This window comes from Aulonocara stuartgranti, assembly GCF_965226115.1.
Source record: "Aulonocara stuartgranti genome assembly, chromosome: 4".
NCBI classification, from domain to species: Eukaryota; Metazoa; Chordata; class Actinopteri; order Cichliformes; family Cichlidae; genus Aulonocara; species Aulonocara stuartgranti.
This window is the reverse complement of record NC_138942.1, coordinates 24,044,879-24,072,611: the sequence shown is the minus strand read 5'-3', so window position 1 is coordinate 24,072,611 and position 27,733 is coordinate 24,044,879. Positions and strand designations below refer to the sequence as shown.

At 40.6% G+C, this 27,733-nt stretch overlaps 1 protein-coding gene across 2 annotated transcripts; it reads right to left on the bottom strand.

Annotated features, from left to right (window-relative positions):
* Positions 1 to 5,163: 5,163 nt before the first annotated feature.
* On the bottom strand, positions 5,164 to 26,890 carry pdgfbb (platelet-derived growth factor beta polypeptide b). Of its 2 annotated transcripts, none has more exons than XM_082531978.1 (8): positions 26,745 to 26,890; positions 10,149 to 10,245; positions 9,314 to 9,370; positions 8,134 to 8,327; positions 7,832 to 8,020; positions 6,837 to 7,638; positions 6,194 to 6,353; positions 5,164 to 6,092 (listed from the first exon to the last, which is right to left on the bottom strand). In XM_082531978.1, exons 2-7 carry the CDS (start codon positions 10,171 to 10,173, stop codon positions 6,211 to 6,213), a joined length of 1,410 nt encoding a protein of 469 aa, XP_082388104.1. In that variant the 5' UTR covers positions 10,174 to 10,245; positions 26,745 to 26,890; the 3' UTR covers positions 5,164 to 6,092; positions 6,194 to 6,210. The 2 variants fall into 2 exon arrangements, with proteins under 2 accessions (XP_082388104.1, XP_082388103.1); XM_082531977.1 differs by lacking the exon at positions 26,745 to 26,890 and adding an exon at positions 15,403 to 16,300.
* Between the last annotated feature and the right edge of the window lie 843 nt (positions 26,891 to 27,733).

Below are 27,733 nucleotides of genomic sequence, written 5' to 3'. Positions count from 1 at the left end.
TAGAAGACAGTTTGACACAGTGAAGATGCAAAGAAATATCAAAAGTAAGATGTTACTATTACTGATGTACCATTATGAGTACGGCTAATATACTGAAAACACTGATGCATTGAAGTGCATGCTTTATTATGGCAGCTGGTCAAAACTAGACTATAAAAAACTTTGTAGTTGTCCACTGGATTCATTCAACTGTGATGAGATTTCCAGTTCAAGACGAACTGAGTCTGCATAATTCTCAGACCAGTGTGTTTCAGTGTGGGGACAGTGTTCTTTGCGGTGCATGTCTCTCTGCTTTCTCCAATCATAAGCTGCATCTCTGTAGCCAAAGCGCTGATAATCCTTCTTCAGGTTGTCCTTATTTTGTAGTTAAATTCATTCGCATGCAATACTAGTAATTCTGGATTCCTGTTGAGCAATTTTATAGCACTTAAGCATTATAGCATTAAATATAGGTTCAGTTTAGGCTATTTGGGGCATTTGTTAACTTACTCAATAGCTAACTCAACAATTGTTGAGATGAGTGTTGTGTGGCCCAAATATAATGACAAACATTGCAACTGGCTTATACAAGGTGTACTTGTGTTTTGCATTGAGGCAGGCAAACTTACCTGTCCATTAATGAGATCAAATGTGGCCCATAAAAACAAGGTGAGGAAAATTCTTTACAATGTAGTTTTTTAAAAGCTAGGAGTAGGTGTGCAGCTACCTTTTCTTAATATAGCATGGCTTTTTTTAAGGTTTTGTGGTTGATTTTTTTTTTCAGCTAAGTGTGAAAGTACCATTTATAGTCCAGCCATTGTTAGTGCAGTACTGTTACTGAGCAAACATACAGAGGTATGACCAAAGCAAATGTAGGCTGGCATTGTGTTTATTTGTGTTTTATAGGAAAACCCTCCTACAAATTTTAAGTTCAGGTTTAAAAGAAATGAAATGTTGTGCAGCATAATTGTAGTTGTGATCATTTGCATTTTAACACTTTCATATTCCTTGCCTGTTTTTTTAATGCACAGAAGCATCCACGTACACAGAGACAAAGATAATTCGTTTGTATTTATCGTGTTTTGCTGAAAATGGTTTTGTAAATTGGAACAGATTGTGTTTGTGTGTATGTGCGTGTCTGCGTGTCTGCGTGGTGACTGTATTTCTTAACCTCACACACCGGTGTTGGGAGGATCACACACAGTTTCACAGCGTTATCTAATTTATTGCTCTGTTTATTTTCCCATCTGTTTGGCCTGACAGGACTGCAGAGAGTTTTCAGGGGCTGCTAGTTTCTGAAAGCAGGTGTGAGCGTGTGTGTGTGTGTAATACACAGAGTCTGTGGTATGCATGCATGTTTTAGGTCGCTATGCAACATAACTGTATCAGAGTCACCTCGTGAAGATATTGTGCTTCGGTGATCAGTGATTTGTCTCAGTGTTAGTGAACTATAAGATTGTCACTCTGTTCTCTATGCAGAAAAAACACAATGGTGGAATTCCAGGCATGCTGATATCAACTTCCTGTGTTTTCAACCCATCATTAGGTACAACTTCCTGCCTGATGAGATCGAGGATCAGTTTGACATTCGCTAACTGAGAAATGATGCTTATGTTATGCTTACACACTCATTTATTTGACCTGCAATGTGTCCGTGGAAGGTGAGGGGAAGGTGTTTGATGTGTTTTCCCAACATTCCAGGCTTTTCCAAATACTATGCCCCAAAAAGCAGACACATTCCTTGGTCTCACGGTCGTCGTCACGGGCCTATTGTTCTGAGGCCAGGGAGTGAGTGACGGACACATTCATATTAAGGAGAAATGGAAAGTGGTCGAGATAAAGCACCAAGGTATGTTTTGATGGAAAGACCAGACTGCTTAATGACGGGGGTATTTGTGTGGTCATCTGTGTACGGCATGTCCCTGTCCTTTGTCGTACATAAAAACAGGAAAATAAAAGTGCTGGAAGGTGTAGGGGGTGCGTGGCGCCACACGGATGCTTGTGTAACCTCCTGTTCAAAGGCCTCCTGTTTCCTTACTACTGTGCATTGGGGAATCTGAGCCATACCAGAGCACACATACTTATGACATGTCTTTCAAAGCAGCCTGGACATTAAGATAGGTTTTGTCAGTCTTACTTAAGTCTCCATATTTGCAATCTAGATGATGAATGAGTGCGAGTAAAAGAATATCTCAAAAGGATTTTAACTTTTTACACAATTTTCCCTTGTTTGGAGCAACCAAATGGAACTTTTAATGCTTTTAAAGGAAAAAATGAAGACTTTATTGAAAACTTAATATCGCCTAGTTTCTGTAAATATATGTATTTAGCATATGGCTAAAACAAATTCAATCATAATCCTAGCCCTAGTTGGCCAGGTGGATGTAAATAAGATTAGAGCTGCAGCTAGTTCTGCATGGTTGCACTCTCCCAAAGGTCCCCACATGTTTGAGTGCCTGATTTCACATGCACTAACCTTATGAGGGTCACAAATTCACTAAATTTACCCAGACTTTGTGAACTATAACCTTACTGAACCACTATAGTTTCAGCATGTGTTTTTCTGTCAATCTCCCAAGTCTATCAGAGCGCTAACTTACAGCCAAAGCAGCTCTGAATCCTGACATAACTAGCATTATGAAACAGGATGGTCAAAATTTGGGTCATGATGTGTTTAATTTGCATTGAAGCATTTGTCAGGTTTTTGGGTCATGATTGTTCATTTATTAGTTCCAGTGGCTGTGTGCTGGTTAGGTAATTGTGTTGTTGAGACCTAACAAGCCATAATGTCCTTTAAGGTCAGTCAGTCAGCTATGAGCAGTCCCGTGCCTTTAGTCCCTGTCCCTCAGAGACACTCCCACTCTGCTACGGTGGCTGACCCCTCTATGTATGTGAATGAGCATGAGCACTGCCTGTGTGTGTGTTTGTCGCAGTCAACAAGCCTCAGTGCACGACTCTCGCCTGTTTTTGTTTGAAGGCTGCGGGGGGTTGGGGAGCTGGGTGGACACCCATGGAAAAACAGGCATCCCACCTCAATGCTGAATTTGGAGATGGCCTGCTGTTTAGGAATAGTATGCCTGTGCAAGATTGACGGTGTTATAGAGGGGGGCTGGAAGTAATGCACGAATCACTGAATCACATATGGAGATACAGAGCAAACCCTTACATAACTGTCATTTTTTACAGGCGCAATAATATGAGATCCAGCGTAGTGATTTATGCAGATTAAGGCAAAACGACAAGGTCTTATTTATATGCACTCGCAGCCACATTCAAATAATCCCTTTAACCCTATACTATTCAGGACATTAGTATTTATTATGTCAAGTAATTCCTTGTATGACTGATATGATGACAGGAGCCGTGATGACTTATTGGCTCGATAATTCACAAACATACCAGTGCAGCTGGCTGCTGAGTTGGGGAGTTTTTGCAGCCAAGAGTCAAATGGGTAATTGTGAAAAACAAACTACAGAGAGAGTGTGTGCCAGAGTTCACCTACAGTACATCAACCCCCACATTTTCTTCTCTTGCTTTTTTTTCCCCTTTCTTCCTCTCACACTTTACAAACCCCACTGTACATTTCTAAATATACAAGGTAAGGTGGAAATGATGCCTCTGAAGAGTTGGGGGTGTTTTAGGTTAAACAGCTCAGCTACATATATAAAAAATAAACTAAAGTGATAAGTTTATGAACATTTCTGTATCCAGCCTTAAAATCCCACATGAATGAGGATAGTCTCACAGTCTCAGCACTCAGGTCCAAACCAAATAATATGATCTATTTTCTTTTCATCTATCACCATCATCCAGTCAATATTTAAACTATCCATGCTTTACTGGGTGGCTAAACTGATGATACTCCTGATTAATGTTATGTCATTTTTTTGACAACAAAATGAAGCTAGCGTAAAATGACTAAAACTGCAGTTTGTTGAACTGAAAGATGAGCCCAAACATGTACAAAACAAGTTTATAGCTCAATTTAGATAAAAGGTTTTGGTCTGCATTTTCTTTCTTCATAACTGACTCATTGGGCCTCAAAGTTATAGCTTATTAAATACTGAGGTGAGAGCTAACTATGTTGCTAGCCGTCTGCGAGGCTTCACTTCAGCTAACTGTAGCCGCTGTTTGAGTTGTCTTTTTGTCCTTTATAATGCAATTTTTAAATGCTTTTTTGCATTTACTTGTATGTCACTTACTGCTTATTATCAGGAACCTGTGCCAAAAACATTCAGGCTATGCATATTGCTAACCAAGCTATTGCTAACTGATAACCAGCCAACTGTCTGACCAGTCTCCAGGCTCCAAAGGGTCAAAATGGTGATGGCCATAAAATGAAAGGTCAAAGTGACATTATAGCAAGTAGTCTATGGTTTAGTAATTTTTAGTAATTTCATGTGCTGATATGCTAAATTAAGATGCTAAACATGATGAAAAGAAATGGTACCCGCTTAGTATTTGGAGGAAACACGATCATTTAAGCATGTAGCACTGGGCTTAACTGCCTTGAATTAATGAAAGGGAATAAAAACACATACAAAGAAGTTTCAAGCACATTAGCTTCTTATACCCATATGAAAATAGCATTATGTGGCAAAGTTATCACAAACATTCTCTTTTTTTCACCAGATCAGGTAAGAAAACACATTTTTTTTTAAAAGTAACAGTTGTCAGATGGTATAAGGAACATACATACAAGCCTTTTTTCAATAACTTAAAATGTTCTGACTCTAAATTATCAGACACAAAATAGCATCAGTGTGTTTCTACATGCTGTTATTAAGGGAAACAGAAAGGTCATAAAAACAACAACATTTGTAAAGTTTATCTTAGTTTTCTTGTTTTAATAGCTAACCCTTGAGTTACTGGTTTTCACTCTTTTAGTTGCCTGTAAATGAAATCAAATATAATGTGTTGTAGGCTCCCTACAGAAATACACTCTGGGGTTAGGACTTTAAAATGAATGTGACTGCTTGCACCAAAACATATCTGGTGGGGGAGAGACATTTCTGTATGAAAGGAAAAAAACTCAAATAAAGAATATAGATGTGAGCAGAAACACATACTGAACCACACAGGCATACAAAACAAACATGCACGCACTATTTGACACTGAAGCTGAACAGGATACTGGGGTAAACTGACAGGATTAGTTTTTTTATGTTCTGTCCCTTTGTTTAATAAACCTCACAGTTATTATGACACAATGAATCTTTTTTTTCAGACTCTATCTCAGCCACATGTTGTTTGCAGTATTTTTTATAGAGAGTAGTAACAGTAGCAACAAATAAATAAGAAACACAGCACACAGTCAGGTCACAAGCCAATTCTTGTTTCACCCGTGACAATACTTTGAGACAAGGAAACCTCATTAATGCAAAACTATATTTTTTCTATACCCATATAAGTGTAATTCCAGTGTTTGCAATGAGTTACATAAAATTAAATACGGTTTGAGAGAGACCATCATTTTTAATGAGCTAATAATTGATATCACACATGGAAATTCTTCTGCTCCTGCAGTGTGTTGACGATATAATAATCTCTGTTATTATATTATCCAATTAGAAAAACAGCTAAGTTAGGCTTTTTTTGGTTAATTTTTACACCAGATATACTCCTTATTCTAATCTGACTGTGGTTATCAAACAATCCAGGCTTTCAGCAACAAACTCCTTATACACTTGGTTCTGTCAACATTTAAGTGCAGTTTCTGTCTGCTGATATCAAGACAAGGTTCCAAGGAAACTTTTGAAATTGCACTATTTTATACAGTTCTACAGCAATGCAGTTTCATTTCCCCACAGGCACAGTGCTTGCACACAGTTCATCAGTCTTTGGGTGCCACTTGTTGCTTCATACCATCAACTGTCAAAGAAGCAAGCATTCTCTGGAGAAGGTCCACCTTTTCTTTACACTCCATTTTCTTGTTTCCCCCTCCTCTGTTACTCCCAGTATAGGTAGAGGTTCACCAGACAGTCATTAGTAGTGTTACTGAGATCTCACAGGACGAGCAGGTTACTGACAAATGAATAAATACTTGTACAAAGGGAGTCCATTTGGGTCTTCTCTGGGTTATCCACAAAATGCACCATGTTCTCTTTGTGTCCCTGTGGTAGAAATACAGGAAGATGGGATTACAATAAGAAACATAAAGCAGAATTATAATTGTTTTTTGTTTTGTTTTGTTTTATATATTCTATGAACTAACCTGGGTTTCTTTTAGTTCTACATCAGCATTGCTCTCATGGCTGCTTTACTAATCCGTCTGCGATTCTTCCTCATCCTTTTTGTTTTTTGTGGTCGAGTTGGGAGTCTGGGGGCCGTAGGAGCCAATGGCTTTTTTGTGGTAGTTGTCGATGTTGTTGTCTCTGTAAGATGGAAAACAAAGAGTGTAAGAGAAAATTACAAAAGCTGTGCATAACATTGGCTTGAACAGGCTTCAGTCGAACTCAGCAGATCAGCTGATGTCAGTGCCAGCTCACTTTGATTGTTTACTCAGTTGCTGGCAATCTGTAGGCTGCTTTGCAACCCAACTTCATCCGAGCTTTTCCTTTACATGCTGTGTCTTACTTAAAAAGCAATCAGCCTTTTGCTTTAAATGTATGCACAGGGAGGGGGCCTCATGCTTTCCACATGTGTGCATGAACTATGGGACAGTCCCACAACTGAACCATAACATAAATATGAATTACTGCAAATGGAAATATCTTTTTTGACTGAAGTGGTCCTGACTCTACATACAATCTTGTGATAAAATATACTCTTAAGTAATTTAAACACACTGTTTTAGTTAATTGAACAATTTACTTAATTCTGCACTGTTTAAAAAAACGTTTAATAATCTCTGTTACCTGGTTTCTGAGTTGTTTGGTGACTGGGATGATGTTTACCATGTAGGTGCCGACTGACTGTCTCCTTTTCTTTCTCCCTTTCTTCCTCTCCTCGCTTCATCTGCTGCTGTCTCAGTATTTCCTTTTCTTCGTCCAACTTTTTATGGAGAAGCAGAAGTTCTTTTCTCTCCTCCTCCAGTTTGGCTTCCGCAATCTGTAATATCCTCTCCTCCTCTGGAGTCTCGTTTTCTCTTTGTCGCGCCAGCTCACGGGGTTCCGGGTTCGGTTCTTTGGTAGGTCGGAACCTGCCCCTAACTGTGTCAGTGACGGTTTCCTCGGTAGGGCTGAAATTTGTTTCAGGAGTAACATGCTGAGAGAATCCACTTGTGTGAATCTTTGGGTATTTGCCTTTGTCTTCTTGCCACAATGGGCTGTGTGTTTGTGTCTCTTTGTTCTCCTCGTTAACTTTGATGTGCAACCCGTTCCCACCTTCTACCAACTTGTTCTTCACCTTAGTTCCAGCTGTATCCACTGAGGAGGCAGTTTTGTTGGCATCTGAGACCACACCATCCTTCCTCTCCACATTCTCAGTTTCTTTAGCCTCAACCAGCTTGCTGATGTTATGAGCCCAGTGTGGAGCAAAGAGAACGGCTTCTCCAGAACGAGAAGTGCCCTCCCCAGCAAGACTGTATCCTTCTCCGGGCTGAGTGAAGGTGTCTCCTCTGGGGCTCCATTGCTGCTTCAGGAGATCCTCCAGGTGGGCCCTCTGGTTCTGTTTGAGCTCATCCAACTGATGAAGCTCATCCTTGGAATGCACCTTAACCTTGTCAGAAAAAAAGAAACAAAATTCATTTTACTTTTATTTTATCTACAGCTATACATGCACTGCAGTGCACAGGCTACAACACAGTCATGCTTGGAAATAAAAATTCTATTGCTTTGCACTGTTATGACAAAGAGGCAAAAGTAAGTGTTAATTCTGAAAAATAATGATAGTAAGCAGAGTTTCTGTCCACCTGTTCGTGTGCATGACCTTGGCTATGCGTCTGGTTTCGATGCAGGTAGCCGTGCTGCCTGCGAGAGGATTTCTTCTTGTGTGGTGGAGGACGAGGAGCAGTCTGACATCTGCACTCCACGTGATCCACAACTGACACCACTGCTTTAGCATAAGTGGGTTTCTTGTTGATGTACTCGACCTTCATAACCTACGGAGTTTGAGAATAAGATGGGAGGAACAGGAAACAATTCTGAGAACAGCACTAACGGATGTGCGTGTGTATACATGTATGTGTATATAGCTCTGTGTGATGTTATTTACCTGCAAGTATCTTTTGTGTGTGACAACAGGAACACACTGCAAGCTTTTAGTGTTGCAGCAGCCAGAGCAGCGCTGCACCTCAACACAGGGTGGCCATAGCAGGAAGTTAGCATTGCTCCGGTCCAACATTGCCCTTGTGACCTCAACCACTTCTGTTCGAACTTTACACAGAGCCTGCTGGGCCGGCTGGGCATCTGAGCCATGAGACACAAGTGAACATGAGTATTAGGGCAGAAGTGGTGTTAAATTAGTATTTCAAACATCCATCCAGCACTAAATTCATTTTTTCTTTTTTTCCAGCTTGCTCATTCATCCACTCTAGTAAGACTACCTTGTTTTCATGTCTGTTTATGCGATAGTAAAACACAAGCTCCTGTCTGATCACCTGTCAGTACTGAGTATTAGCACTTCAGCAGCTTGTAGACCTGAAGCACGAAGCTTCAAAGAAGAAAATATGCTAGAGCTTCTTCTCATCAAAAGGCAAAGATTAGCATAGGCCCATTAGTGTCTCTCAGTCAACCAGACGGTTAGTGATTAATGACAAGTAACTCAGATATCTGCTTTATCATAATAATGAAAAAAAAAACACTTAATGGGAAGGGTTTTAACCGTATCATTGAAACCATACTTGTCACATTAATCACTTCACAGGAAACTTGACTGAACACTCAAGGAAGGGACTCCTCTACTAATGAGGATTGAGTACTGTTACATTCACGAGGAAAATCTGCATGGCGGCACTAAAACCTTCTATTCATCTTGTATGAATATGAACAGAGTAACATTTATCCACACTAGGAAGAATTTCTGTGAAGATCTGAAGAGCCACATACAGATAATAAGTCTTTTTGTCATAACCTCTTGAGAACTGAGGAGAAAATTATCTACCAGTGTAACTTTTTTGTGATTTTCTGCCTCTTTGGAGCTAAAGAGGACACCCAAACACGTGAGGCATGATTGAAGAGGCCAAGATGTCCTCTATTAAGCACATTAGGACTTAGTAGGGTAGCTCAAATAAGTCAAAAGATAAAGACCAAAGGCAAATGTCAATTACAGAGGCTGGGTTTCAGGCATTCACAATACATTCACATCTCAAATACAAAAAAATATCTTCTAAAATATATTGATGGGAATAAAAAGGAAGTTTGGCTGAAGTTTTGTGGGGGGGTTAAGGGCTCACCAAGGCTCCTTGGTAGTCTGTGACCTCCATTGGCTGCAGAAGTCTCGTCTTCCTCATCTGAAACAGAAACAAAAAACAGCATTTGACTTATGTCCCAGACAAATCATGAGCATTTCATTTTTTTTGCATGGGGCGTCATATATATAATCCAAGGGCTTTTAGCGCCCTCTGTATGTGGAGAGATAAAACACGAGCTTGTGTCAAAAGAGCGGGGAGGAGGATGGGGGCATAGCCGATGTCACATTTGAGTCACAAAATAAGAGACCCAGTCCGAGGGCAACCAGTTGTTACACTTTTATAAATCTAATAAATCTTCTGTGTGTTTCTGTCGTCATGTACACCGATGTATGTTTTATTACAGGTGTGGTTCCTTATTTCAATTAGTGTAAAAAATGCAATAATTACCACTTATTACTGTATTTCTGTTGTAATAGGAAATATGTGTTTTTTTCTTAATTGCGCAACATTTTGTTCTTTATTTTGAAAGTGCAACATAACCTCAGCTTTCTCAAACCAACTTTAATCTGTGCTAATGTGTTAAGAAAACCACTTCTCATTGTGACAACAACAATGTAAGAGTAGCATTTTTTTACTTTAATGTCAATACATGTTTAGGGAAGAGCTACAGATATTTTAAAAAGGGCTTTGGGTTGCACTGGATGACTGGGGTTTGTGAACAGAATAAAAAAATGTTTTAGGGGAGCTTAATCTGGTTGTGTGAAAATGGTATTCAATTTACGACGTCACTAAGGCTGGAGTAAAATTGCAGACAGCAACTTGGACTCTGGCTTCAAAGCATGTATCAGTAATAATATTAGAAAGCTCTGGTCTTTACCTACGGAGTCAGAGAACAGCAGCATCTGAAGGTCCTCTATTGAGGAGATGGGGCTGTTTCTAACCAGCTCCACCAGGGCTGCAGGCAGAGCGTCCTCCTGAAACACAGATATATAAGAGACCTTAAGATGCACTGTTCTGGATAGTTTGTGAGATTAAAAAAAAACACAGAAGAAGACGACATTGAGACATATCATCACCGGCACACCTGGCTACTGATGAGATTTTTCCACATCTGTAACATCTGATCTGGGGAAACTGTTGCCAAAGTTACCAAAGCAAAAATCCAAACACCAGATTGAGAACATGGATGTGCTATCACTCAAAATCTACAGTTATGTGAAACAGAGATCATTATGCACAATAAATTAAAAATACAGCTGAACCTTTGACCCCTACAATGAGGGCATCTGGTTACTCTGTTTAGCTGCTTGCATGCTGGCATGGTTTGAGAGACACATATTAGCACAGTTCTCAGTGATTGCCTTCATCCTATGATAAAACATCATAAATTTCAGGGTGCCCACTTTCCCCACCCATCACAGTCACCGAATGATTTGATATTTATGAAGACATCCTTGGACATTCGCAGTCTCCAATTTGCAGCTCACTTGAACACCTAGAATTTAGAGCAACATGTTATATGGGGTTTCCTCCCCCATCACCAAAACACCAAATGAGGGGAAAATGGTCTTCGATCCCTGCAGTAGACGTAGAACCACTGAAGTTGTTTGGTGGTACACATAGTCGCTCCTATGTGATTAAACTGATGCATGTATAAACTGTATTCATGTATAAAATCTCAAAAACATTGACTGGGCTTTTAAACACTTCTCTGCTACATTATTACTCTTACTGTGTACTCATAGAAAGGTAATTCACCACACAGTTCAATGTTATGACCAGGACACAGAAACAGGAATATGGAGCTGTTTTTTTCTAGGAAAACGGTGGATCTGGGCAAATATTTCTATAGTATTAAACCATAAAACCAAAAACAGTCCCACATTGTGAGTCCATGAATTTAACCCCTCTAGTCATTAATGGGTAAGAGACAGCTAAGGAGGGGGGGGGGGAGAATTAACCAAAGCGGACACACAATGGTCACTAAGAGCACGGTGAATGACTATTGGCGTTGTGTCTTCTCATCTGCTAACATTTAGGGGTCAAAGGAGCAAGGAAGGAGTCAGGAAGTGGGGGAAGGAGTGATACAGAGAGGATGAGAGAAGGGAGGCGCATCTGAAAAAAAGGAGGAATAATAGATGAATTAAAGCTGGGCTGAAACGGACGAGGATCAGCCGTGGGTCGAGGCACTTCCTTGCATTGATTTCAGCGCTGTAAATGTGGTTCACTTGCTTTGGAGTCTCACGCTAGAATGGAACCGATGAAAATGACCAAAAGAGCAAATGCGTCGGGCATTAAGTGAACCATGTTCAGTTCAGTAAATGTTACACAAAGCCATCTGGAAATAAACTTTAGTTTTAATACTGATTAATTTAAGGTCTGAAGAAAATAATGAATCCCAGCGGGATGCAGGTTTTAGAAAAAGGAAACGGCCATTCATGCACGAGTATTCTCACCCTGCCCATACTGTTTGCCACTGACATTCCCCCATTGTTGCTCAGATTTTCAGACAGTCAAATAATACAGCAGGGAAATGCCTGCTGTATTACACTCGCATCTCTGCTGCGGAGCTGCCGATGCCCCTGAGGAGTCGTCATGATTATTTCCTCCTTTTGCCAATGGAGCAAAGCTGCCTGCTTGGCTAATTGTGTCTGATGTTAATTATAGGACGTGTGCTTTTGTTCACGGTGGTGCCTGCTGTCATGACAATTTGTGTCTAAGCAGGAAATATTAAATAAACATTTCAGTTCTGATAAACAAAGCAGATGTAAACAGATGCAAACTGGACTGGCAGACTATGTAAACACACTCTGATAATGATTAATGAGCACCTATGGCATGAAGGTGAATTATCAAGGTTAAGAAAAGCGTTTTTTATAGGTGCATTTCATATTTCCTGCAGGCAGAAGCATAAAAATAATAATAATATAGAGCTGAATGTCATTTTAATACCTACAGCAGCATCTTATTCATTCTGAAAAAGGATAAAAAGCTAACGTTTCTTAAAGAAAAGATTAAACTATCTCAAAATCCAGCTGTAGCTAGTCTGCAGTAGTTAGCCTGTTTGGAATAATTAGCTTCTGCTGACAAAGCATTTGTTTTTGACAGCTGCTAATCTACAACACAAAAGACCACTCCTGCCAAACTGTGTGTTATACCTGAACTATTCAGGTATGTTTTCTCCCTTTTTTCTGCTAATTATGGCAGGAAAAAAACACAAGACTTGACATACTGCAGTATTTATCACCTGAAGAAACTCCCCATCCCCTGGAGAACTCATGGACACATTGAAGAATGCCAGGTACAGGCAGCGGCTGCAGTGGGCAGAGGACGAGAGGGAACATCTAATTGTACATAATTAGAGGGTCGAGTTTGCTGCCGGCGAAGCAGCAGCAGCAGCTATAGCACATGTGTGAGGTTTCACATGTAGTCCCTGAAAGTATGCTGACACATGCTCAATATGGGCATGTGCCAGAAACTGTGAGTTTAATTAATTCCACTGTCATAATTGGCATCAGCACTTGGAAAGGGGCCTGATACAATTTAGCTAAAACTAAATTCCGTTCTGGTGGTCCTTGGCTAGGTGCATATGATCATTACAGCTTTATACGTGACAACCACTTTATATACCAGCAGATTTTTTTCTGGTGAAGTTCTTTTAACAAAGACCATAATTGAACATACAGTCTCTATTATTTCCCCAGCTGCCGTGCCATAAACTTTAAAATCACACGTGGGGAATTTCCAGGTTGTATACCTTCAAAGCCTTTTGTGACTTTCTCCTTCAAAAATACTGTCAAAGTCTTCTTTTACATGTGGTGCCTGCAGAGGCAGTGAAATGGAAAGACAGCTTGACGACAGGAAAGTCAACCGTCATCTTTAAATATACATTTAAAATGTACTTTTATGTGAGGCAGTGATAATGATGGAAGATTACTTATATGTACACGAGTGGATGAAAGAAGGAAAATGAAGCAATAAAACGAATGTTTAAAGATTCAGGGGCTTTACACGATAAAGATATACTGCAGTTCAGCATTTGCAAAGCTATTGTGTTTGTAACTTATTTTCTTTTTACAGACATGTGCATAAGTTCTTTGAAAAGAGAGTCCTGACAGGAGAAAGTATACCTCTCCCATATGGGCTTCTTCCATTGGCTCCCTGTTAAATCCTTCTTACCACATACAATGTCTTGAATAACCAGGCCCCATCTTGTCTTTAAGACCACATAGTACTGTATTACTCTAATACAGCACTTCACTCTCACACTGTGGGCTTAATTGTGGTTCCTAGAGTGTTTAAAAGTAAAATGGGAGGCAAAGCCTTCAGCTTTCAGGCCCCTCTTCTGTGTAACCAGCTCCCAGTTTGGATTCAAGAGACAGACACTCTCTTTATCAAAAACTTTCCCTTTTGACAAAGCACATATTTAGGGGTGGATCAGGTGACCCCGAATCCTCCCTTAGTTACGCTGCAATAGGTTTAGGCTGCCAGGGGCTTCCCAGTGATGGGCCGAGCGTTTCTTCTTTGCTCACCTTTTTAACCTAACCTCTATGTGTTTATACAGCCCTCTGCATTAAATCATTAGTTAATATTAATCTCTGGCTCTCTTCCACAGTGTGTCTTTTGTCCCGTCTTCCTCCCCTCACCCCCAATCTGTCACGGCAGATGCCCCCCCTCCCCTTATTTGGTTACACTGGAGGTTTCTTCTTGTTAAAAGGGAGTTTTTCCTTCTCATTGTCGCCAAGTGCCTGTTCACAGGTAGTTGTCTGATTGCTGGGGGCTTCTCTTTATTATAGTGGGGTCTTAAAACTTTACAATATAAAGCTCCTTGAGTAGACTATTATTATGATTTGGCGATATGCAAGTAAAACTGAATTGAAATTGAATAAGTTATTCTGGGAACAAACTATACCAACACATCAGTTCTATGGCAGAAAACTAACTCAATCAGTTATGCCTTTTTCCTTGCTTTTGTAAAAACATTGTTTAAGCTTTCACTTCCCACGATTGACTTGTTAACTATTTGTGCTTTAACCCCATTGACATGACATGAATTGCCTGGGTCAGAAACACAGATGAAATCTGCATAGAAGCAGAAGACTGATAAAATCAGACTTCATATCAGCGAAGGAAAAGTGGACAGGATTTGTTCTAAAATGAACATAATATTGTTGTCTAGGTCAAGTGAGTCTTGACCTAGATGAGACCCGTGGTTAAGTTTAGTCTTCCTGCTTGACTTCACCAGATTTTATCCATCTTTTCTGCCTTTATATATTCACTGTTGTTGGCTGATTTTCACCTGTTTCTAAAACACTGTTTTGGCAGAGAACATGGTGCAAGAGAAAAGAAGGTGTTGATTAAAAAAGGAAGCAACATATAATCATAAAAACAAAAGTCACACAAAAAAGTACAGAAACAACAAATGTGGTCTCTGTAGGATGGTGTTAATGTATGTTTGAATGCACCGGCTGCCTTTAATATCTGGAACAGCAGCATCTGTAAATGCATCACTTCACCACGTGGTGAAGCATCCAGCTGTAAATGAGCCTATCATGGCAGCGCCCGTTTCCTTGCACATCACCCACAGAGGTTGACCCCTGCATGTGTCTGCCCCTGGGCATCCATTCATAACGCCAGTTAATGGGGAGGAATAACAGTTATCTTCTGTATGAAGAGAAGCAGTAAGAGAAAGACTGAGTCTGAAGTTGGAGGTTTTTTGTTTGGCTGTTTTTTTAAAGGCGGACATGAGCTTAAAAAATAATGACACAGTTTTAACAGCATGTGCATTGTAGTTGGAGTGATATGCTTACTCAAAATTAAAAAAAAAAAAACAGACTACAAGAGTCAGAGCCCAATGTTAGCCAGAAAATATACAGTAGGCTACCGCATATAGGCCCATTAATATATTTATATGCTTCGAGTATTATATACATTTAAACTACTATTCAAAAATAAATAAATAAATAAAGACTCCACAACACTGTTGTGTTTTATATCCTGCCGTAAACTTTTAGATAAACCTTGCGACTTCACTCGTTGGTACATTTGTTTTATAGTGCTCTAATTTCAGAGGGACCACTAATCCCTCTTAAGTGTCCGAAGAGGTTTCTAGAACTTTGATTTGAACTCACCTCGGCCACGCCAAACCGCAGACACACCGCTAGTAACGCGAGCAGCAGCTGTACCCACGAGCTCATCTTGCTGCCCAGCCTCGAGCCTCTTCGACGGACCGGGCATTTATGGAAGCGCGAGAGAGCCTCTCTCCTCAGCACTGCGCGCGGGGGGACAGCGGCTCGCCCTGCGAGACTGCGCGCGCGTGCGAGCGTCCGTCCACACCGCGGTCCCACAGCAGAGGTGTTCCCAAAAGATGAAGAAGAATCCGCTCAGCTTGCACCAAACCTTTTTTTCCAAGTTCCCCTCGAAATATATAAAAAAAAATTGAGAGCAACAGTAAGCCTCCTACTTTTAGTTCACTCTTCAAAGTCCGGTTTAGTTCACTCAGTTAAGTTCACCTTGATGCGCTGAAGTGTCCGTTTTTGGCTGAAAGCTCAGATGAAAAGAATAAGACCATTTTAGCAAAAGAAATTTCCAAGCAATTAAAGTCTACACTTTAGAAAAATACTTTTAAAAAAAAAAAAAAAAAAAATATCCAAGAGATTTAGAAAGGAAGCAAAGTCAAAATAATTCCAAGTGTGTCCCAAATTAATTTCTTTTTTTTAAAAAAAGCAATAAATTACAAATCCATTTGAATTTTCATTTCCCGACAGTCAAGAGTCTTTTCCTCTTTAACCGTAACGCGTCCCAAAAGTCCAGCTTAGAGGCAGAAATAACGTCGCAGGAAGATAGTTTGCGGTTCTCTTCTTCCAAGGAGTCTTATCAACAAGCAAACCGCTGTGTGGCTCGGTGCGTCTCAGCCCCTGGACCTGACTGATTACGCAGCCGTGTTGTTGGTGGTGGTGAAGGGGAGAGCAGATTTTCACGAGTGTGCGGTAACTCTGCTGCCCCCTGTCCGAAGAAAAGTCGATGCAAGCCAAATTTGTCCACTAACAGCTGCCTGGCAGCACCCACTCTGAGGAATATTTCCTCAGCCATGAATCATTTATGCAGATATTTGTAAGGCTGGGCCATTTTTCCTCCTTCCTCACATGAATCTTTACAACGCACCTTAAAACTTCATTAACTGTAGAAAGCAACCAAAGTAACTGAGTACATTTACTCAACAGCAGTGGTACACCACTTTAACTATTGTTTCCACAGTCCATGCTGTTACTATATTTAATCTAAAGCTATGTGCACACGTTCATTTTCATATTAACTTGTTTTGCGTATAATCACAATACAAAGTGTCTTGTGCATTATTATTATTATTATATAATATGAAGTGCATTATATAAAGTAAAAGTTACAGTCTGGTACTTCTAAACGGATGCATTAATAAGCTAATAATGTCCCACTAATGTCATGTGTGAGGAAAATATGAACCCCTTGCTGTGATACTGCCCATCACTGTTCCTATTGCTATTTTTCTAAGAAATGTGTGATTTTTCAAAATGAGCCATCAGCAAATACCTATAATTATCCCCCCAAATTTTGCTTTTGGGCCTAGCAAAATATTATTAACATACGGACAGGTTCTGATCAGCTGTGTTCAGTTGGTTTATTGCATATCTTGACTGCTGTGTCTTAACAAACCTTGTAGTTGTAAGCTTCTTTCTATTGAATTTCGTCACATGAGCACCCTGTGAGGTCTAACTACTGTCGCACCTGTGTTAAAATTTTGTGTATAAGCTGGTATATTTCTCTCAGCTGTCCAGTTCAGTTCAGTTTTGGCAGGTTTTTTTTCTTGTCTGCCGGGTGCATCAGCATCTGATAGTTTCAAGGCTGGCATATTGTGTACATATGTGCATGCACTGCAGCCCCCTGCCACTTCAAGGCCCTTCCCACGGCTCTGATGGTAGAGATTATCATCAGAAGGTAGGCCCTGCCCACAGCATCCACTGCCTTGACTCCAACGCAACCTAGTGATTGAGACTAAAAACTTATAGGTGAGGATTTACTGAGGCCACAGATCATTGAAGCACAAGCATCATTTTCCAAACGATTTCCTGCGCAATCAAACTTCTTTTCGCAAGCAGAGGAGTCGCCTCCTTCTGTTCATTAAGGTTAAGACACTTTTGAAGTAGCATCACTTTTCAGTCCCAGATGCTACCTCAGTCTTTTATGTGCAGTCTATGATTTTGATGAACAGATGATAAACCCTGACATCTTTAATATTGTTATTCCTTTTCTTATTGTTGATGCTGTAGATATGGTTGTTGTTAATTTTAAGAGGACTAATATTTAACATTAGTTAACTGTGAAAAACTGAATGTTCCAATTATTCTTTAGCATCTGTGTAAAAAGAACAGTTATATCTATAACGAGGTACAACACATAAGTATGGGATATCATGCCTTAAACCATTTGCTGTGCCTTAAACCATGTCAGCACCTATGCATAACCCATATTCCTAATTTAGTGTGTTGTATAACAGACCTTTTGTGCAGATGCTTTGTTAGAGAGGTCATGGGGATAGTTGCCATGCCAACTGACTCCTCTTATCATCAGCATCACCGCCACCAGCATCAGCGAGGTTTTCAGGAAATAAAAGGTGTTTCTAAATATCACAGGAGTTATTCTAAGATTTCTGACCTTTTGATGATCACTCGTGTTTAAAGGACATTTCTGAACAATGCCCGATTGGTGAGTTTGCAGGCCCAAAAATAGCATATCAGGTATAGATGACCTTTTTTAGACTTGTTATATTATTTGACAGAAGAAAAGAGCAAGTAAGTTTTTATATAATAGAAAACATGTCTAAAAGGGATAAGAACCCTTTTTTCTTTGACTGAAGCAATCGCTGTATCTATGAATGCCCCTTACAGTTAGCGAAGTCCTACAGGTCAGTCGTGGCCCTGTGAATAATAGGATGCCATTGTTTTTCAAACAAGAGTTGATGGAGGAAACAGCATGAGTTATGGAGCTATATTTACACTCGTTTCATATTCACACGTTTGGCCAAGGCTTCTGGCAGTACGAGGTAACAATTGTGACTTTGGATAGAAGTGCAACGCAACACTCAGGAAATTGCGGTGACGTAAAGGAAAATTATCAAACTACATGCAAAAAGTTACTGCATATAAAGACGTAAGACACTGACTGTGTACACATCTGCTCAAATGTATGTGGTTACTTTGAAAAGCTGCTTTTCCTCTAAAATAATAATTGATCAGTAATGTCCTAAATAGCGGAAACTAATTTAAATTACTTGTAATTTTTCATGGAATATCTACATATATATGCAAAAAGGCCCATTTCTGTCAGCCTAATAGTGCTTGTGTTCCAGTGCTACATTGTGCTACATCATGTAAGCTTATCATGCTAAAATTAGAAAATCATTAAAAAAAATCATTTTTCTAATCGTGTTATTTCAGGTGAAGAGGCAATAAATTTGGCTTGTTTAGTTTTTGTGATACGAGCTTTTCTCAAACTCACCAGGACCTTTTTGCTCTAAACACCCAAAGCAATTCTAGGAAGCTGTGGCAAAAAAAGAAAGACAAAAAAAAAAGAATTACAATTTCATACAACAGTCTGTGCTCCCTTCGGACAGTGCAAACTGGCTCTTAGCAGAAAGAGAGAAGGCCCGCAATTCCTGAGAAGTGGAAGGTGTGCAGTTCAGCTATAAAAGGCAAGTACATCAGAGTCCACTGATTCAAAAAACAGATGCCTCAGAGGTTCTCAGCTGGCAGCGAAAACACTGAAAAACACAAGACACTGGTTTGAGGGTTTCAGTGTCAGCAGTGAAGAGACGACTCCAAGACGCTGGTCTTCAAGTAGGGAAACAAAAGCAAAAAGTCCAGATTGGCCAACACACGGAAAAGATTATTATTGGTTAAAGAACAGAGACTGGAGAGAGAAAGAGTGGAAAAGGTATTATAGATAGATGCTGATGAGTCTTCATTGGTGCCATAATCTGTAAAACATGGGCTGATTTCAAACTTTGGGAATCATTTGTCTTTGGTGAATATAACAGAAGAAGTTTAAGTCTTTTAATGTGTTTTTCCGTTTCTGTTTGTTTTTGTGCTTCCTTTTTTTCAAGTATCAGCAATTATGCTAACACTTGACAACAAATTTTGAGTTCAGGTTGCTCCCAAAACATCAGTGTGTGCTGCTGTGTTTGGTTTCTAAGGAGAAGGGGGGAAAGGAGGTGGAGACTGAGAGGGAAGAGGAGGATGAAGGTGGAGGTGGGTGGGGGGCAGGTTATTGACTAGAGGTAGGGATTTTCCCACCGGCAGCATGCATTCATATCTGTCCACTCCAGTCTCTCTCTCTCACTCACACACACACACACACACACACACACACACACACACACACACACACACACACACACCTCAACATAATCCCACCATCCATCCATCTCTAGACAGGAGGTGACTTAATAAGAAACTGTTTACACATCTGTATCAAAAGCCAACTGAGTGTAAGTGTTGATCCGTGATCTCTTACAGTTCAACACTTACACTTCGTGTGCATGCATGCAAACGCACTCTCTCATGTGCACGCGCAAACAGACGAAATGCATGCAAAGAGCATTCGAACATGTTAGAGCACCGTTGTGTGGCGCAGATCACACCACATCAAATATTGGCTCTTTCACACACACGCACGCTCTCGCACAGAAAAACACACACACACACGCTTAGTGTCTCTTAGCTGGACACCATTTTCGCCATGCACAGAGGACAGAGGGGCCTCTATGTTTAAGAATGGAGTGAGAAATGACAGAATTCGCTCAAATATTTAAGCGCTTTTGAGAAGATCCGGAGAAGGTCACATCCCCTGAACTAATCTCCTGTCGGACAATAGCGGCATTTGATTTCATGCGTTTTTCTGTCGTTAGCTCTGAGGCTTCAGCGGTTAATTTGACGCAGTAATCGCATAGCTGGACCCCCCCCCCCACACACACACACACAAGTGTGCACACACACACACTTCCCCTGGTCAGCTTTTCAAGATGAAAAACATGAGTCTTGTCTATTTGTCTTGTACAAAAGGACCCAGGGTTTGTGCGTGCGTGTGTGTGTGTGTGTGTGTGTGTGTGTGGGTGTGTGTGTGTGTGTGTGCTTTTGGCTGCTGTCAAATGCATCGGAGTCAAGGGGGGAGACAAGTGACCCTCAATTAGTCGTGGGGATAGACTCTCGCCAGCGCGTGTCTCTGAGATACTGCAGGATCATATAGACTGAATGGACTGATGGGAAGTCAAGTATGACCGCTCACCCCGGCTCTCAAGTTTCCCAAATCCCAGAAGTGGGAATGTGGCTAAAAGAGATTAAAAGATGGGAGAAGGCTAGATGAAATGAAGTCCATGGGATGGGTGTGTAAAGCAAAGACATAAGCACAAGAAAATCGTTCTTTTGTTTTTATTTTGCTATATTATCCTGAAAGGAATGCCCGAGTGTGGCTGTGACCAGTTTGGCAGAGGAGTGGCAGCTCAAAGGAGCTTCGTGTCTTAGCAAAGATCTGTCAGCAACAGCTAACGAATGGGCCTGAATGGGAGAGAGAGTGACTGACAGTGAAGAATTGCTGGAATGCACTTCACTGAAACAAGCATGGGGGAAAAAAAGATATAAATTAAGACGAAATACACAGCGAGAAAGAGACACACTGAGATATGCAGAGTGGCAAAAGTAAGAAGTTTTTTTTAAATGGCTAATAAAAATGACTTCAGTCGGGATGCATGTTAAGAAAGGAGAAAGAGCTCAGACCTAAAGGCATGCTTTATCTTTAGGAGAAAAGACAAAGTTAGTCATTTTCTCTCTTCCAAAGGTTCAGAGTGCCTCTGGACCAGAGCCAACATCAATACTTCTGATGTTTGAAACCCTGCTGTTGCATGTGAGGACAAATTACAAGCATAGAATTCTCCGTCTGCAGCTGATATTCACTGTTTCAGTGACATCTTTGACTTTAATCACAAGCTGAGGTCAGGTTTAGGGTCCTTTTTGTCTTTTGACTCGACATGCCAAAAACATGATCAGAAAAGTCGTGCATTAATTTCCTCTCAAAACAAAACTCACTCAGACAGTATCAACAAGTAGGAGGTTTCAGACGTCTCTCCGTGTCAAACTGAGCCAAAATATTAGCATTAGTCAGGACATGTTGCCGGCTTGGCTGATCGGAACACAACCTACATTATGTCGTGTGATTTCACATCAGAACAAATGGTGTAAATTTTTTTCTGGTCCCCAGTGACGGGTTTGTAGGTAGAATTAATGAAATCGGTGTAGACAAACTGTCAGCGATCAAAAGAAACGCATTTTGTCAGTGTTAGCAGCTTCTTATTTATTATTTATAGAAATCGTTGTCAAAAATCCCTTGAAAATGTTGTTTTATTTCCTTTGGCTAGCATTCTGCTGATGATGGCAGTCTGAAGATAGCAACAGATACAGTGAAGATGGACCACACCGTGCTGTGGAGTATAAACACCTCCATGAGGAATGCCTGGTTTTGTTCAGCTCCAAGAGGCTGTATACAGCAGCTTTCCTCTGCCAGGTCCTCCTCCCTATCCTGGTTCACAGGGGACACTACTGCAACAGCTGTAATGAAAACCATTGGGCCTGCTGTACTGTATTGTACTGTAAACTGCTCTATAATTAACATTGTGCACAAAAATGTACTGAGCTGTCTTTTTTTACTTAAAGCAGTACTGGAAATATGCAGTATCAGGGAAGCATTTAACCTCCATCTGAACCACATTACATCTTGTCAACAGTAAACCTCACCCAGAAACAAGACCACAATACTGCAGTGTAGGTAGCAGCAAAGCAAAGGGCGTGTACAGTGTTGTTAAAAAGCAATCGTCACCTTTCTGACTTCTTAGTTTTTTGTCACACATACATTTTCAGGTCATCAAATAAACAACAGGCAATAAGAATGAGATAATAAATACACAGAATATACAGTATATACACAGTTTTAAAATTACATCGTTTTAAAATTAAAGTGACTTAGTGCAGTTATCTTGTTAACGCGTTAGCGCCATGCAGCCCCCCACAGGGGGCAATCTGCGGTGACTCGCTAACGGAGATTTGCAGTTATGATTTTAACGTCATTTTAACGAGATTAACGCTGACAGCACTAGTATTAAGTAAAGGTTACCCACTACCAGACCCGTTGAATCAAGAAATCACTTAAATAGAACCTGTCTGACAGTGAGCAATGTACTATCTAAATAACCACAAAACTAATGACATCTCCACCTAGCTAAATTCTTTGTTCTATATTGCATTCAAACCTTGTTACCTGGCTAGCCTTTGTCACATCTTTTGGGTAGTCTATATCATACAAGCCAAAACATGAAGCTAGCTTATATATTTATAAGTTAGTGGGGGCTATTTTTTTTTTTTTTACCAAAAGACCAGAAAAAAACAATGACCACTGATGGTGTAGTTAATATTACAAACATTCCACCCAACAGAGATATAAAGGGAGTAGAAAGGATGGGTGAAGGAAGACAGGTGTACTTGTAGTGTGGTCTATAAATGTCTCTTTGAGCGCCACATTTTATTTCATATAACATGCTGAACCTCCTCCCACTGATTCCTGTTTACAAAGTTGCTTCCTGTTGATGTTCATGCTGAGTGTTTTACGCTCCATCATCTGTTCTCCTTTTCAGAAATTCATAGCTCCTGTGTGTGTGTGTGTGTGTGTGTGTGTGTGTGTGTGTGTGTGTGTGTGTATTTACTTGTATTGCTGACATTGTGGGGCCCCATAATCCCCAGAATGCACACCATAAAAGTTTGGAATAAAGATTTTGTCATAGATGCAGGTGTGTAGCAGTCACAGCTGTATTGCTGGTTTAAAAAAAGAAAAAAGGGCAGCAGAAACAAAAGTAAAATATCTAATTAAACAGTAGCCAGACACAATATAAACTGAGTAACTGGAAGGACAACAAACAGACAGAAACATCACCTACAAAGAGGGAGATCCAGATGATATACACACAAGGGATAATGAGGGAACAGGCTACAGGTGGGACACAGCTGACACTAATCCAGGCTAACGAGACCAGGGAAGCAAAACCTGATCCACACGAGGCAGGAGAATATCAAAGTAAAACTGGAATTAACACACACACAAACACAGACGCATGGGGCTGAAACTAGGACCGAGAGCAACGACATGAAGACATGACAGACCAAACAAAAGTGCTAAAGGAACCTAATAATGTCAAAGAAGCAACCATGAACAAGAAATACAGATAAACTCAGAAGCACTGAACGAATTCAAACTCAAACCTAATTGTAAATTTAAACTTAAAAAACTCATGAGTCCAAAATAACACTCAAACCGCTGGGTCAAAGACCTAGAAGACAGATTTTGTTTAAGGGTTAGTATGAGTATTTTCAAGTAAAGGTTAAGGTAAGGTCAGTATTATCTCAGTCAATATAAAATCATCAAGAGGCAAAGGCAGCAGTAGTTGTTGGGAAAACACACAGGTTGGAAAATAAAGAAACAAGTTCCACATCTGTCCTTCTCTGGTTAACCTTTTTTTACAATGCTAGCTGGTAACCTGTTCAATCTTATACATGGATAAATATAAAGCTGTATTTCTAATATTTCTTCTTTATCACGACACATGATAAAACACCTCCATTAAGTGAATAATTCACTTAGCATTATCTGCTATAAATCAGTGGGAGGTTCAAGGAGGGATAAGAGAATTCTTTTCACGATTTAAGCACTGAAAAGTTTGCATAGAGGTCTCATAATCAGTAAATCAGCAACAGTATAAGCACCTCAGTGCACTGTATGACTCACGGGTCTATTAAAGAGTAAGGTAAAAACTCTTAAGACACACTGGAAAAGATATGAAATACAAGGTCAGGTGGAGGCAAATCACTAATGTGATACACCCACACTTGACACCCTAGTAATTTGGTAGCGCTTCCCCTTTGTTGCTTTGCCATGCAGCTGCACACCGAAAGTTGAAAATCCTTAGAGTGCTATAAATTAGGCTATACAGATGTCAGGCTCTCTGCACATATTCTTGGAGGGCTTATTATAAAGAAAGAATGTGCACACCTGCATTCAAAGGCACGCGTATACTGTGCTGCATAAACATTAAATGCTTTGGTGACGCAGCCACCAGCAGCACGTGCACACATATACATAAACTTGCATGCTTCAAACCCATGAATGCATCTGTTCCAGGCACTTTACAACAGTCATGCTCATGTTGCAGTCTGTCCCTCTGTCCCTGTATCTCACTACGAGCTAGGAGGTTTTCGCTGAGGACCCTGTAATCAAAGCGAACAATCAGGCAGGTCCAGACGGCACAGAATTAGTGCAGTGGGAGCACTCAGCAAATACCAAACCTCATCTGAAAATGTCCTAAATATCTCTCCAGTACCTGCTTATTACACTAAAGAGTGAACTACTTAACAAATTTGGATAAGGGGACGACAGGGGGAGTGACGAGAAAGAATGAGCGAGCAGTGTTGATTGTTCTTATTAAGTGGCTCAAGTTATACAAATAAAAAAAGAGAAATGGAGAAAAAAAAGTTATTTAGGGTGAATTGAGAGAATGAGAGTGGCAAGTACAACGAGGAATAATTTGTGATGGGGAGCGGTTCAGTGATCAGGGTGCAGGTAGGCACAGAGGAAAAGCAGGGGAGGAAGCTTGTTAAATAAAAAAGGCCTAATGGTTTAACAGGAGAGGAGAGGAAATGAGAGGAGTGGTGCTAAATGAGAGGGTGAGAGTGAGGCGTTAGTTGTTAAAGACCCAGAGAGAGTGGAAACGGGGAAATCCAGGCTTTACCTCCCAGAAGACAGGAGCGGAGGGGGAGGAGGGGGAGGGTGCAGGACAGGGAACTTGGCATGCAAGAAAATCCGCGAGTCACACTCAGCTGCAGATGAGGGTTGTTGAGGGCAAAAGTGTTTGGCGTCTGCCACAGCAGCAATTTCCATTCCCTCCTACTGCAGATACAATGAAAATTGTGTCTGAAAACAATGCCATCTGCAGAAGGAGAGTGGGAAGAAACTTTGGAGTGGCCCAGTTCATCTGCACGGTTGATAGGGAACTGTGTCAAGGATGTGATGTCTGGACAACAACAGCCGACCTGTCCCTCTGCATACAACCCCCCCTTTTTGTAGGAAGGACCAGACAGAGTGTGTACTTTGTGATAATCGCTCTATTTGTTGTTACTATTCCATTTTGTCTCGAGCTTCAAAGTCAAACACGGTTTGCCTCCTGCGACAAGCCTGTGTTTTCACAGAGATCTGTCTTGGTTTACACAGCCTTGTGTGCCTCAGAGCTTGTGTTTGCAACTGTCTCTTTTCTCCTGATCTCTTTTCCATTATTATAAATTAATATGATAGCTAAAAAAAAAAGAAGAACGAGAAAACGATGTATGCATAAAGCTGATTTAGCCATGATTATTTCGCCTACAGTTTGCCTCCTGCTGTGAAGCGTCAAATTGAGTATTTTAGCTGGTGCTACTTTTTGCAAACTAGACATGAGTCATACTCATTAGATATGAAGTTGACTGAGAATCAGTGGCGTACCATCAGGACAAGCGGTGCTTGCTTTACCCTTCTGTAAAAGTCACTGCACATCACTACTGCACAACCATATGCACATATCAGTCACAAGGTAGCATGTGCCTTTTTATCATCTATTCGCTCAAATGTTGGGATAGCTAATAAAATGAGCATAATGCTGAATTAAAGAAGTTTTTAAAGAAGCATTTGAGGCCATAAAATCATACAAAGATCAGTTCCTGAAGTCATAGATCAAGTGAGCCCTGGGGCTCTTTAATCATAGACTAAGCACCTCTTTGTGGACTCAGAGAAAGCACCCCCTGTTGGTTATTAGAAAGAATGCAGGAGTCCATATTTAATAGTCTATGGTAGATGCCAGTGTCTGTGTGTTGAATATATGTGACTCATTATTGGCAAGAGAGAAATTAGCAGTTTTAAGGGATTTATTTAACCAGTGTTAGCCATAAATTTGTATTAATTTTGGAGGAAAAATATAAAGGTGAAGCTAAATCCTATGGTGAAGTGAACAGCAGTACTTCATGGAGTTCCTGTGGAGTATTTTTTGAACTGTGTGCAAGCTGAATGGACTGAGCAAGCTGTAACTCGTGCTCATACATTTTAAAGCAGTACAGTAACCTAGTTAAAGCTTTTTCCATGCAGTCTTTAGTTTCTAAGATTAGCGCAAAGTCTTTCTCACAGATACTTTCTCACACACTCCCAACTTGGAAATGGAGAACAATATAATAATATCCAAGAGCATTTATGAAAGCCACTTATTCTACTCAATCACAATGATGCTGCACTGACTTTGAAGCCGGAACTCTCTTTTTCCCGGCCTTCTTCCTGGACTCCATGTGGCTTAAACAGCAGCTGCTCTGCCTCTCTCACTCACTCTGTTTAATTTCCCTCGTCATCCTGCCTCTCCTCAGCCTCTTCTTCCTCTTCCCTCCTCTGGCTTTGTTTGTTCTCCCTCTGCTCCCAGGTGTTTTCCTGCACAGCTCCACGTTCCACTGAGCAGAGAGCCGTTTAAGCCCCTCTTCCGCTCTGACTCAGGTACACTCATGCCGGTGGCTTCCCCCTGGCTTCAACACACAACATGCTGATCAATAAATGCAACTGTGGCGTGCTGCAGACAGGATCCCATATACACAATCAAATCTGTGCACGGGTATAAATCACACCCTCGCAAAAACCGACACAAACAGGAGATACACGTGAATGTGGACACACATAGTACGTCAAACGCTTGCGCACAAGCACATGCACGCATGCTGCCTTATTCCAGCTCTCTCTCACTCTTTTTCCCTAATCCAACAATAACACAACAAACCTTGCTTCCTCTGCGTGGAACAATAGTAGGATAGCTTTGATGGCCAGAGGTACTTTGTTGTAGATACTCTTATCAGGCCCAGCATCACCAGATCAGCTATAGATCTTGGCAGTCTGCACTATGAAACAGTTTTATCCTTAACCAGTGACAGGATGTTGTAATGTATGGACAGGATTCAACTGCGTTAACAAATAGCACCTTTAAAAAAATGCCTTATTGTTTTAGGTCTCCTAAATAATTGTTTGGGGGTTTTTTTAGCATGTGCCATTATGTGTAATATTATTAATACCCACGCATGAGCCAGTCATAGTAATCTTATAATAGTTTGCTGTTCTTTTTTACTTAATACCAAGTACCGACCACACGGATGAGGCTATAGTTTAAATATTATTTCGGTTAACCTTTGCTATCCGGTTGTTCAGTCTGACGTCACTAGCAGTGTCTGGGTCTAAACTCCGCTGCGGGTCCATATATCAAACGATCACTGTGGCATTACTGAGAGTTGAAAAACTGTCTAAAGTCTTTCATCTTTAATAAAATGATCAGCGTTC

Coding starts and splice junctions, on each gene's coding strand:
- pdgfbb (XM_082531977.1), bottom strand. CDS start 15,468: ATGAGCTCGTGGGTACAGCTGCTGCTCGCGTTACTAGCGGTGTGTCTG. Junction 8,328..9,313: donor CAGACTACCAAGGAGCCTTG/GTGAGCCCTTAA, acceptor CTCATGGCTCAG/ATGCCCAGCCGGCCCAGCAG. Junction 6,354..6,836: donor CCAAACAACTCAGAAACCAG/GTAACAGAGATT, acceptor TCCATCTTACAG/AGACAACAACATCGACAACT.